This window comes from Psammomys obesus, unplaced genomic scaffold, assembly GCF_907164565.1.
Source record: "Psammomys obesus unplaced genomic scaffold, mPsaObe1.curated_primary_1811, whole genome shotgun sequence".
Taxonomy (NCBI): Eukaryota; Metazoa; Chordata; class Mammalia; order Rodentia; family Muridae; genus Psammomys; species Psammomys obesus.
In genome coordinates, this window is record NW_026593286.1 from 31,700,150 (window position 1) to 31,713,232 (window position 13,083).

Genomic DNA, 13,083 nt, shown 5'->3' on the forward strand with positions numbered 1-13,083 from the left:
GAAGAAGAAGAAGAAGAAGAAGAAGAAGAAGAAGAAGAAGAAGAAGAAGAAGAAGAAGAAGAAGAAGAAATTCAGAAAAAAAGAACCAAGAAAGTAAACCTGTGTTCCAGTTTCATTTCTGTTGCTTTGACAAATACCTGGCCAAAAGCAGCTTTTGAGGGGAAAGGGTTTATTTGGATTACAATTCCAGGTCACAGTCTATCACTGAGGGAAGTCCAATCAGGAACTGACGACAGGAGCTGAGGCCTGCTTGCTACTCCACACATTCATCACCTCAATTCAAAACCAAAGAAGTCAAAACCACACAAGTGTGCTGAGAACTGTGGAGGATATGCTGCTTGCTGGTTGTCGGCCAGGCTTATGCCCAGCGAGCTTTCTCTCACAGTTCAGAACCACCTGCTAAGGGGACGGCACGGCCCACTGAGGGCTAGCCTTCCTGCATCTATTATAAAGACACTCCCCTTCAGACACTCACAGACTCACCTGATCCAGGCCACCCCTCAACTGAGGTTCTCTGTTCAGATAACTCTAGTTTGTGTGAAGTTATAGTTAAAGGTAACTAGAACAACTCGTTAAATGTTAAACTTGCCAGAACATGCTCTTACCTGGACAGGGTGAATCCTGGTTTTGGTGCTTCCAATGCCTTCAACCGTAGTGACGGCAGCCCCGTGGAGAGAGCAGATAGGGACCAGGCAGGCAGCGACTGAGAAATGACTTCAAAGATTATGCAGGGAAGCCAAAAAGAATTCATAGAAGCAACAGTAGCATTGGAAAACAAAAAAGAAAAAAAAATGTGTTGACAGGATTATAATTACACTGACATGAAGATAATTGAGCGCACGTTAAAATTAAATCATCGAAATAAATGATTTTGAACTTATATGTCTGCCTAAAAATAAATATTGTAATTAAGAAAGGCATTATCTCCCCCAAATTATCTTGTTAAAAATAGGAGCTGGAGTGGTCTTGGTTGAGATCCCTATTTCATCCTGTCGGTGTGAAAGCTAGTTAATAAAGAGCTGTTTTTCCTTGAAGCGTATGGGTTGTGAGTGGTTCTAGAAAAAGCCTGAGAAGCTTGAGGAGCAGTTAAGTGAGATGACCCGTAAGGTGAGTCATTTAGTATTTCCACTGGAGCCTGAGTCCCACGGAGGCAAATAACCTGATCCTCTGCTTAGGGAAAGAGCAGCTTAACGGGCAGAAGGAATAGGCTTCCACCGCTCTCTCGGAGTGGCACTTATAGGAAGAATCTTGGCTTTACAGACCAGTGGACTCGGGGCTCCTGATCTAATTCTCACTAGCTCTATGGCTATGGTGAAAGTACAAAGTCCCTTAGAGCCCCAGTTTCCATGTTTGTAAAACATGGTGCCAGCATTGCCGGGACCGGTGCCACATGCTCCAAATGGTGACCTCTGGGTTGTTCACTTAAGTTCTGGCTTGTAAAACTGAGGTTATCCCAGAGTCCTGTGTGGACTGGAATGTATCCCACAGAGTACCAGGAACAAATGCTATGGGGCTTCAGCGCTGGAGTTGGCCACAGGCCTGGTAGCACAGGAAAGATACCTGATCTTTTTGGAGATGGGGTCGTATCTTGAAATCATCACCGTGCAGGCGCCGCAGTCGCCTCCTCCACAGCTGTACTTTGTGCCTGTGAGTCGGACTGGAGGGGTTACGCTTAAGGAAGAAAGAGGAACTTGAGCTTTCAGTTCTTATCATAAAGTTCTCACCAATGGCAAGAATGGCATCAGAACGCACACACATCCTTTCTTTTCCTATTGCTGTGATTAAAAAAAAAATACTTGGACAAAACAGCTGAAGGGCAAAACAGGTTGGTTTATTTGGGCTCTTAGTCTGAGGGACAGTCCACCAGGGTGGGGAAGTCAGGGCATCAGGAACTTGAAGAAGACACTCACATGATATTCAGAGTCAAGAAGCAGAGAACTGGATGCAGACATGCCACCGCTCTGTTGGCTCTCTCCATTTCATACAGTCCAGGATCCCTCCTGCCCCCCACCAGAGAACGGTCCCACCCACAGTGAAGATGAATGTTCCTGTATTGACTCATATATGATAACCTTCCACCCGCACATCCAGAGAACATCCCTCAAGTGATTTTGGATTCTGTCAAGTTGACAACCAGCATGGGAGAGGCCTTCTTGAAGTACCTCGCTCACCTGACCAAAGATGAGTGCTTAGTGTAAGTCAGCCAGAATGCAACATCTCATGAGGCAGACGTCACTGCCAAGGGGCAAGGAGTCAGACTCATGACTCATGCTCCAGAGCAGCAAGGCAGAACCCCTTCCCCCAACCCCGTGCTCCCCGCCTCAGCACTTTGAAATACTGTTTATTCCTGCTTAGAAACACTCCAATTTTGGTTTTACATCAGTGTTATCCTTCTAATCACACATAGTCGGGAGGGAAAAGCAACTGAAAAGCATTCCAGTCATTGAGAATGGAGAATTGGACCTTCTGCAATACAACTTCTATTGATCAAGGAAACAAAAAGGCAGGAAAGAAAGCAAAACTGAAACTAAAATCACAATAAAAGTTGGTGTGCTGGGCCAAAAAAAGAGGGCAGCTACATTTGGAGTTACTTGACATGAAGTACTTTAAGCTTTCAAATTATTCTTGAGTTGACAGTGGGGAGGTCAGAGGATTGAGCCCTCATTGTTGTCCGAGTGTTAGGCAACGAGTTAGAAACCAGCAAGTTCTTCAGAGTCCTGGTTGATGCTTCGCAGGCTGCTCGGGGAGGTTGTCATCCATATTTTGATTCAGCTGTGGACATTTTGTACAACACTACTAACTGATCAGGAAAGGTGTGTCCACTAGTGCAATAGTGGCAAGTCCATTACAGGCATAACCAACTTTTTTTTTTTTTTTGCTTGTATTTGAGGCCCACAGCCTATTTGTGGCCATGGAGGTCACAGGCTGCAGTAGGAAAGTTACTTTTCTTTTGCTAAATGGACTTGATGTGCTTGTCAAAGTGCCTTCTAGATAATTTTGCTCCTGCCCGTATTGCTGTCTTATTTGGTCCAAAATCCTTCTTTCTTCTTCTTTTTTCTTTTTTTTTTTAAGTGGGCAGCAGCAACTGGAGAGACTCATAATTGGTCAAAGTGATGAAAATAACTGACTTACGCTAAGCCATAAGTTGGACATCTACACCAGCCCCTTCAGGACTCAGGGAACATTACGGAAGAGGCTGTCTTCTGGGCATTATATGGCCGTTGAACTCTTGAAGTCAGAGCAGCTGTGACTGCCCGCCAAGACCTGCGCAGGAGTGGGATCACCACATCAATGTCTATAATTGGGGGGTGGGATGTCTCATGAGGCACCATACTTGTGAGCATTTATACACAGTTAATGGTTGATAGGAGAGGAAATGGTATTTTCTTCAGGGGCATAACCATTGGTACACAGTGTCCATGTTCTGGTAGATTACCCTCACCCATGATCCTGTAAGCAAACCTAGGGAAGCTCACTAGGTCATTAAAAAAAGGAAATATGCATGCAAAAGTAGAAGAAGGAGAAGTTGGGAAGGGGAGGGCACAAGAGAGGGTAACGGGGCAACCCAAAATACATCAGATATGTATGGAAATATCCTAACAAACCCATTGTTACATACAGTAAATATGCCAAGAAAAGTGACACCAACAAAAGAAATGAGCCTGCTTCAAGGTCGTCAAGGAAGGACCCCTCTTCCGTGATTGGTTTTGGACTCATTCCTACTTCCCTGCTAGCCCAGAAACTTTTCAGGAAGGGGAAGCGTTTCAGTTGCCCAACCTCAGAATTTGATGGAGGCTGTGAGAAGAATGGAAAGGCATCATCGCCCTTCTTTAAGGTTAAATAACACAAGAAGGGAGAACTAGAGAGATCAAAGGTCAGGCGGGAGGAGCTCTGTAGAAGGCTTTACAGAGGTCCATCCGGGGAAGGCTAACCCACCTGACAAAGTGTGGGCTTTTTCTTTGTCACTTTGTATTTAGAAAAAGTCTTAAGTGACGCTGAACTTCTGATCCTTCTGCCTCCACTTCCTGAGTGCAGGGGTTATCGGCAGATTCTACCACACCTTGTTTATATGTGGTACTGGTGACCAAATCTCCAGGTGCTGGTCATGGTAGGTATGAGCTATACAAATTGAGCTACGCTCCCAGCCTAAGCCAGGCCATTTTTAACCTTCCCTGTTATGTTTTTTTTTTTTTTTTTTGGCAAACAAATAATAAATCAATCTATGTTGTAGCTGTGGCCCATGTAGAAACATGATTTTTATAAACTGCCAGGAAGACAACAAGATTATTATCTAGGAATGTGCACTTGAAATACCAAAGCGGAAAGAACACATAGGCACACAGTCACACGAATCACACACACACACACACACACACACACACACACACACACACACACGACACTTCTCATTTGGTTTCTGAGGACACTTTTCAAAATTTCTTGGATATTAAGGCACACAAACTCACAGCAAACATCATCAAAATATGGCAGAGTATTTCTACTTGGGTGTTCCCCTTTACTGCTTGGGGACAGGCAGAAATGTGAAGGTTTCTCGGCATGGCCATGATAGGGAGAGGGGTACCTATAGTTACCTAGAGATTGAAGTTTGGAAAACAGCCAAATTCACCTCTAGAAGACAGACTAGCCAACTATGAGAGGGGTTTTTCTCCCTCGGAGTAGTTTTGGGTTCTTAGAAGCTAGAGAGATCCATAGCCTTAAAATTTTCTCTCTGGTCAGGCAGTGTTGGCACACACCTTTAACCCCAGCACTTGGGAGGCAGAGGCAGGTGGATCTCTGTGAGTTTGAGGCCAGTGTGGTCTACAGAGTGAGTTCCAGGACAGTCAGGACTACACAGAGAAAACCTGCCTCAAAACCCAAAACCAAAACCAACCAAACAATAAAACCACCACCTTCACCAAAATTTTTCTCTCTGTACAGTATGCATATGTGTGCATGCATGGTGTGTGTGTGTGTGTGTGTGTGTGTGTGTGTGTGTGTACCCGAGAGCACAAGCCTTGATATATGTATGGAGGTGAGGAGCCCATCAGCTGTGAGCCCTTTACCCTGTCTTGGAGCAGAGTCTCTGTTCACTGCTTACTGTTACCCCAGGCTAGCCTGTGGACTTCAGGGAGTGACTCTACTCCCTTCACTCCCACCTTGCCGCAAGAGCGCTGGGTTAACAGGTGTGCACTACCACGCCCGGCTTCTTCCGTGTGGTTTCTGGGGGTCCAAACTCTGGCTCTCACACTTGCACAAGCACCTTCCCCCGCTGAGCCCCCTTCCCTGCTTCTGAACTTCACATTTCAATCCTATGCAACGGAGATCCTTGAGTTTGCATAAATTTGGAACCACTGTCACATCCAGTCCCATTTACAAGGCAAGCGACCTAACATCGCTCTGTTTTTACACACAAGTAAAGCATTCTCAGTGACATGTGGTAGGAATATCTCTATGCTGTTTTTTCTCAGCTAGAACAGTAAATTGACTTCGGGGTCTGCATTCCTCTCAATGATCTGTACAGAGGAAAGAATTAGAGAGGCTGAGGCAGTTTCTGTTTTGTTTTCTAAGTAGTAAGAATAGTCATTCCAGGGTGTATTTGTTATCTTGTTTAAATATCACTCTTTGCAATTATGAAATTATGTAATGCTGCGGTATGCGGTCCCATTTGGCAGGAAAAGGTTTGACTTTGTCTCAGAGTAACATCAAAGATTCAACAAATCTTTGAATTCTAACACAGTATAGGTTCAAGAAAATAATTTTAAAAATCATTTAAAAATTGAAGAGCCACACATTTTAAAAATTCTTACATTCCTACATTATGAGAACAGACAGAGAATTAAACTGGGAGTTTTAATTCTTATCATCACCACCTACAAAATATGTTTTTTGTTCTGTGTTCGCCATCCAACTTTGAAAAGTTGAGTAAACAAGAGCTTTGTCAGCAGCAGACAAACAATAGTCCTTCAGCAGCCCAGGAGAACATTCAGGCAAAACTCCAGCCACTCTAGCACTGGTGTTCTAAAAGAATGGCTGTCTCCCTGCAGGAAGCAGTCACAGAGCTGGGAAAGGAGCCCAGAGGTGAAAGCCAAGCTCTCCCCAGTATTTGTGATCCTGGAGACAGTGGACAATCACTTTGAGCCTTCACTGAACCCACAGCACACAGCACAACACCATAAGCTCAGCTTAAACCTTGACTTTCCTTTCCCCTGTGCTAACAGTGGTGGGCTTCACGTCACACACAATTGTCAAGGACATTGAGCACATATGCAAAGAGTGTATTGCAGTCACTTTAGGTCTTGTCTAGATCTCAGGAGCTCAAGACCAAGAGAGATGAGAAGCCGCTTCAGCTTGTTCTCCTAAGTGAGTTAAGATTCCTCCTTTGCTTATTTGGTTGCTCATATCCTTATTTACTTGCGAGAGTCTCAACCATGTAGCCCTTGGTGTCCTGAAACTCTCTTTGCAGGCTAAGTTTGCCTCAAACCTCCTCCAGTGCTGAGATTACAGGCATGAATCCTATCTTACGAATGCAATCTTACAAGGAGTATCGTGGTAAATGAACAGCTTACTTCTGGCTTTCTCTTCCACTCTCACCGGCCAAAGGTTTTATAATCATTTGCAAATGACCTTGGCCTCAGGATGTTGCATGCATGTGCGTGTGAAGGTAGTGGTCGGGTGGCACACAGGTTTGAGTCTGTGCTGGAAGAGGTGTGGAGGGAGAAAGAGTTAGGAGCTTCTATTGCAGGGAAGCTCATCCCTAACGCTTATGAGCATTCAAACCTGAAGAGGTTCGGTCTGGGGACACATAACTGCACACTTGTCCCTATTGGCCCTCACACATTATTGGGTTCTGCCTTCCTTCCTTCCTTGTCCCCCGAGAAGCCTGGCAGATGGCTAGATCTATTGAACAACACCCCTTTCATTTTGGCAAAGCTGATAGCCGATTGCTTCCACCAGCATTCCTTATTTATTACAGTACTTACTTTTTTTCCATTCACAAAGAAAATAAGTTCATCTGACTTCTTGGAATGTGACATTGTTTGACGATAGCCGCCCGTGCTCTGCTGGTGCTTTGTGAAGTCGTGCCTAAAGCACTTGTCCCGGAGGCCACCTCTCAGAACTGTTGCCTTCTGTAGGAGAATGAAGAGCCTCACAGAATTTGGGTCTGCTCCGTGGCTTTATTGGAAGGCTTCTCCCACCCAGCCCTGCCCCTTCAAAGCTCCCAACCTTCTTCACTACTCCCCTCTGCCAAGTCCACTTTCCTCTTTCCTTAAACCACTCTGGAAGAGCCTCAGGACACACAGCTCCCTGCCCCAGGCAGAAGCCTCTGCAGGGACTTTTCCAACAAGAACATGCTGTAGGCGGTGAAGTGGGACCGAGGCCAACACGCTGCTCTCCGATCCGTGGCTTGGCACTAAGTGCGTTGGTTCCCTGACGTTGCTTTTAAACTATAGAAAGAATGCTTTCTGAAGTGCCACAAGTGTGAGAAGCCACAAAGTGAAATTGCTCTGGACCAACATTTACCATGCTGCTGAAATTCTAGGAGGTAGTTAGGAAGACATCTAAGTACCTACATGCATTATCTTTGTTACTGACTTGGCCATATTTCTATCAATTTCTAAAGGGAAAATCGAATTGTTAACATGACTTCAAAACTTGCTTTTTTGTCCTCCCAACTTGCTTTGGCTCTCTGTGCCTCACTGGTTTTACCTAGGAGTTAGGCAGACTAATTAATACTTTTTTCCCCTCAGGGTTGTGGGAGGGCTCAAAGGAGCCAGCTCAGGGAAAGGGCTTAAAAAGGTAACACCCAGGAAAAGTCACTGCCAAGCACACTTGCCAGTCCCTGGTAGGTTCACAGCGTGAATTGTTTTCAGATTTCCAACCACAACCATCCTACAGGGCAGGAGAGGGCTCAGCAGTCCAGAGCACCACATGCTTTATCGGGCAACTCACAACCAACTGTAACTCCAGCTCCAGCGGTAGCAACACCTCTGATCTCTGTGGGCGCTGACACACACACACACACACACACACACACACACACACACACACACACACGTGTGCACGCATGCATGAACACACAGAGTTTAAAGTAAATATTAAAAATATGCTGCGGTGGAAATTGAACTTTATTTTTGCATATTTAGAGCCAGCCTGCCCACCTCTCCCCCTCCTCCCTTGCTCTGTCTCTCTCCTTCCTTTCATTTTGAGCAAGGGTTGTTTTGGTTTGTTTGTTTGTTTGTTTGTTGTATTTTTTTTTTTTGTTTTTGTCTGGTTGGTTTCTGGTTTTAATTCTTATTAATCTTTATTTTGAAATCAGGATACAGGATAAGAGGTTTCCTTTGGACATTCACGCATACTTCGTTTTGGTTGGTTTCCCCGCCCTCATTTGTCTAACAGGTGTTCGCCCTCACGTTCTCTTGCATTCTAATCTTCACACATGTGTAATTACGTGGGAGTTTGTAAGTCATGAAGCCAGAATAAGAACAACAGGAGTAAAGATGGTTTGTAGGAACGGGTTTGGGGTGGAGACTAGATTAAGTCACGTGACAGTGGGAAGGAGACTGCTGGGGGCAGAAGGGTATTGAGCAAGAGTTCCTGTCCAGCAAACCCTCGGAGCTGGAATTCCTGGTTTGGAAGGAAGTATATTGCTGTAGGCAGCTAGCTCCTTCCTCAGCCTCGTGCCCAGCTTACGGCAGGGTGTGCCTTTCTCCACCCCACTGCCATCCACACCATCCCTTTCTCCAGTGTCTGAGGGCAACCCACAGATGCTGGCGTTTGTCTTCTTAGGTGAGCTTATCCACTTACTACATGTTCAGTGAATATTTCTATTTCTTTTTGTGTTCTTTGATGTCTACCAGGGTTTTTTACCTTCCCATAGGGAGGATTTAAAAACACACAATGGCCAGTTGCGTAATCTAGAAGCGCCCAACTCTTTTCAGCCTATCAAAATGTTCTTCAAAATGAAGATTCTCTTACATCACACGTCCGCATTCTGAGAGGTGGGACTTCCTACCTGGCACTCCAGCCACGTAAGCCTTCCGGTACTGTCAGACCTGAGTGGTACCCGGTAGCCCAGAGCATGCGTGATTTGGCTGGGATCCACCCTCACACGTCGCTGTAGATCCTTCTGACATGGTGTTTCATGGGACCTTAAGATGATGGGTGTAAATGTGAATGCTTGGAATGGTGATGGGGTCACAGCCTGTTGCACCCTGTGCCGCCACTGACGTAACTGAGGAGGAGAGCCCGTGTCGCTTTGTTTAGTTGCTCTTTGGTAACTTTTTTCAGCATGGAGGCCTTCTTCTGGGTGTCAGCCTGCTGTGGTGGTTGGCATGAGAATGAACTCCACACACTCCTACAGTTCTATGCTCGCTCTCCAGTCGGCAGAACTATTTGGGGAGGATCAGGAAGCACAGCCTTGTTGGAGGAGGTGTCTCACTGGGAGTGGGCTTTGAGGTTGAGAAAGAGCACACCGTTCCCGGTTAGCTCTTTCTCTGCCTCACGGCTGTTGTCTCAACAGCCCTCAGCTGCTGTTCCAAGGTTATGCCAGCCTGGCTGCCGCAGCGTTCTCTGCCATGATGGTCAAGGACTCTGATCTTCTGGAGCCGTGAGCCCCAAATTAAATGTTTTCTTTTCTAAGTTGCCTTGATCATGATGTTTTGTCATGGCAATAGAAAAGTTACTAAGGCACCTGTGCTATAAAACCTCACACATGAGGCTCACTCTCAGACATTTATGTATATACCTCTTGTATAGACAGTCCCCCATCTGTCTCTTCTTATGCTCTGAACACCTGGCCAAGCCATCTGTTACTCCATGATTATTCTATTCTCGGGACGCTTGCATTCTCCAGAAGGGGATAAGCAGGTGCACTATCGAAAGCTCTGTCCACTGGGAAAACGTGTCCCTCTCAGCTGCTAGAGAGACTGTAACGCGTACATGCCATCCCGTCTGTCCCTCCGTCTGCTGCCAATCAACCTGTGAACCAAGCTTGGTCTCCATCCATTTTCATCAGACTGTCACCTGGGATGTTCCACGCCACTCCACAGCTCTGGGTGTGAGCCGAGAGAGAGATGCTGACACAAGGAGGATGTGCAGCTGGGGCCTGGGGCCTTGCTCTGTGCTTGTTTCCTCCTTCCGTCCCTGCTTGCGCTTCACTCTGGATGCTCTAACTTTCACCTGCCTCATTGCCTCTGGGCTTCCATGACTCACGCTGGCATCCTAATAAGAAACACTACAGAGTGGCAGGCAAGCAGGCACAAGAAGAGGTGGAAACAAGAACATTTTTTTTCCAGGCAGAGGACAGAGACAGGGCCCCCAAAGTAAGGGATGGGACAGGGGGAATCCATGATAGAAGAGGGGATTCGGAGATAGGACAGACTGGGGCTAACTCATGTAGCGTACATGTACACAGTGGGGATTCAGGATAAGCTCCTGATGGAGTGACGGGATGCCATTGAAGGTTGTTAGGCAGGAGGATAACACGCATGCGCGTGCCTATGTTTGTGTGCAGTATGAATGAAGATGTGTATCCATAAGGCCATACAACTTTGGCTTCGATGTGGAGAACAATTTGGAAGGGAGGTAAGGATGAATGCAAGAGGAACAGGGGGACATTGTTGCAACAGTCAGGGGCAAATGAACAGCTTGCAGGAACAGCAGCTGAAGAAATGGTGAGAGATCATTTAAGAACGGTTTCTGTGCTGGGACTGACAGGCTCTGGCGCCTGCACAGATGTGTTCACAAGTTGACGGTTCTGGGATCAGTCTCCATTTCTGGCCAAGCAACCGAGAAATGGTTATCCTTACTAGGAAATCTGTTTGGGACACAGGAGGTCCGGGGAGGGGGGTCTGAGACATCCAAGTTACAATCAAAAGCAAGACTCGGAGCAAGTGGTGGCATGCACCTGTGGCCCCAGCTCTCAGGGGCAGAAGAATCACCGTGAGCTTGCGGTCTGGTCTGTATAATGAGTTCCAGGCTATAAAGACCGTGTCTGCACGAACAAGGTGTAGAGTCAAAGCCTCAGAGGCAGAATCAGCTCTAACCGTGCAATCCCAGTCAACAGCCAGCCATAGGGTGTGGGGTGGTGAGAAAGAAGGACCGACAAGCCCTCGGGGACCTTACCCTTGTAGGGATGGGCTGCAGGGGAGTTAGCAAAGGGTCGAAAGGGAGGCGGCGGCCAAGGAGAAAGCAGAGAGCTCTCCCTGCCTTTCTATCCTGTTCTCTCACCATCAGACAAGACAGGCTTCAGCGAGACCCTTTAAAATGGAACATGTTTCATGCTACTTCTATGTTCTGCATTCATTCAGATTAAAAGGTCAGGCCTTTGTCCCGAGCAAGGCTCCACAGACTGCCAGTCGCGATTTCCTCCAGCTTTCTGTGTCTCTCCACAGGTACTTTGAGAAATGTCGAGGATAAAAATCTACAGACTTAGAAATTTATCCTTTTAGGGTATGTACTGGTTAGTGTTTGTCATATCGACACAAGCTAGCGTCATCTGCTGAGAGGAAACCTCAATTGAGGAATTGCCTTTTGTCAGACTGGCCTGTGGGCAAGACTGTAGGGCATTTTCTGATTGTTGCTTGATGTAGAAGGGCCCAGTCCACGGTGGCAGTGCCACCTCTGGGCTGGTGGTCTCAGTCCTATAAGGCAGGCTGAGCAAGCCACAGCCTCCCTCCACGGTTTCTGCCTTTGCTGCCATCTGAGTTCTTTCCCCCCTACTGCCCTTACAGATCTACTGTGATCACGATGTGTAAGTCAAATAGACCTCTCTTTGTCATTTATCACTGTAACAGAAGGCGAACTAGAACAAGGTACAGGACTCGGTCGCTTTTTGCACAGAAACTGCCATCAACGGAAACCACCTGCTATGAGCGCCATGTGCCACTTCCTCTGCGCCCTCAGTCCCTAGCAACCTCTTACCCACTTCATATTTCAGACTATCAATTTGAGACCTTTTTGTATTCACAGAATTTATTTGTACTTTTTGTGAATTTTTTCATTACTATGATATTTTCAACATTCACGTGCTGTGGTGTCTGTTAGCACTTGTCCTTGAAGTACTTGAAAATATCCTTGAAGGACGAAATGAGTTCCCGTTTGTGAACGTACTGAGTATTATTTATTAAACGCTATTGGTTGGTGGAACATTTTTTTTCTATCTTTCAGGCATTGTGGACAATGATCTTGAGTGTTTGTGTGTAGATTTTTCTGTGGAAAATATTTTAATAATCACATGGAAACTCTGCATAACTTTTTACCTGCCCGACTGTTCCACAGTGCACTCGCCTCCAGAAATGGATGGGAGTACCCGTTCCTCCTTATTGTTTTAACACCCTCCACTGTCCACCATTTCAATTACAGCTGCCACAGTGTTTGCGGATGGTGTCTCACTAAAGCGTTAACCTACATCTCTTAAGGACAAACAAGGCTGAGCATCTTCTTGTGTGCTGATTGGTCATTTAAACATCTTTGCCTGTTCACTTTATTGTCCATTAAGAAAAAAACTGAACAGTCATTTATTCTTTAATATGTTATAAATGTTCTGTACAAATGACTTTTGCTCTGTATTTGCAAATATGTTCTGTGGGGGTTTTTTTTGTTTTGTTTTGTTTTGGTTTGGTTTTTGTTTTTTGTTTTCCTGTGCTGAAAATGAGCCAAGGGCCTTGCACACATGAGACAAACACTCTTCCACCAACTGTATCCTTAGCCCTTATTTTCTTGGGACAGGGTCCCAGGTTGGCCTTGGACTCTAGACCCTCCTGAGTGGGGAAATGCTGTTGCCACCTTTGTAGTTTTGATGAAGTTCATTTATCTGTCTACTCCTGATCCTTGTGGTCCCACAGATTCTTTAGATATGGGGCCTGTATCTGTTATGATAAGAAAAGTGGGGTGATGGCTCTCGGGAACAAATGAAGAAACTTAATTTACAGTTCACAAAAGGAAAGAAATTGTTTGGGAAAATCTTCATTCGTTAGATAGTATAGCCTTTGCTGGTGTGTACAAAGTAAAAGTGAACCACAGACAAGTTTTCATACAGTTAGCTGGGTGGAGCCAAGGGACAGAATAATGAATGAGACCACC

The 13,083-nt window shown here is 45.8% G+C and overlaps 1 protein-coding gene across 4 annotated transcripts in view; it reads right to left on the reverse strand.

Annotated features, from left to right (window-relative positions):
• Positions 1–7,591, reverse strand: part of LOC129683724 (aldehyde oxidase 3) — an 82,271-nt gene extending 74,680 nt beyond the window's left edge. For 2 of the 4 annotated variants that reach the window (XM_055616621.1, XM_055616622.1), the window contains exons 1-3: positions 6,981–7,206; positions 1,561–1,671; positions 606–714 (exon numbers count right to left, since the gene is read on the reverse strand). In XM_055616621.1, the coding sequence (XP_055472596.1) occupies positions 606–714; positions 1,561–1,671; positions 6,981–6,991 (231 nt within the window). In that variant the 5' untranslated portion in view covers positions 6,992–7,206. The other 2 variants (XM_055616619.1, XM_055616617.1) reach the window with 2 other exon arrangements.
• Between the last annotated feature and the right edge of the window lie 5,492 nt (positions 7,592–13,083).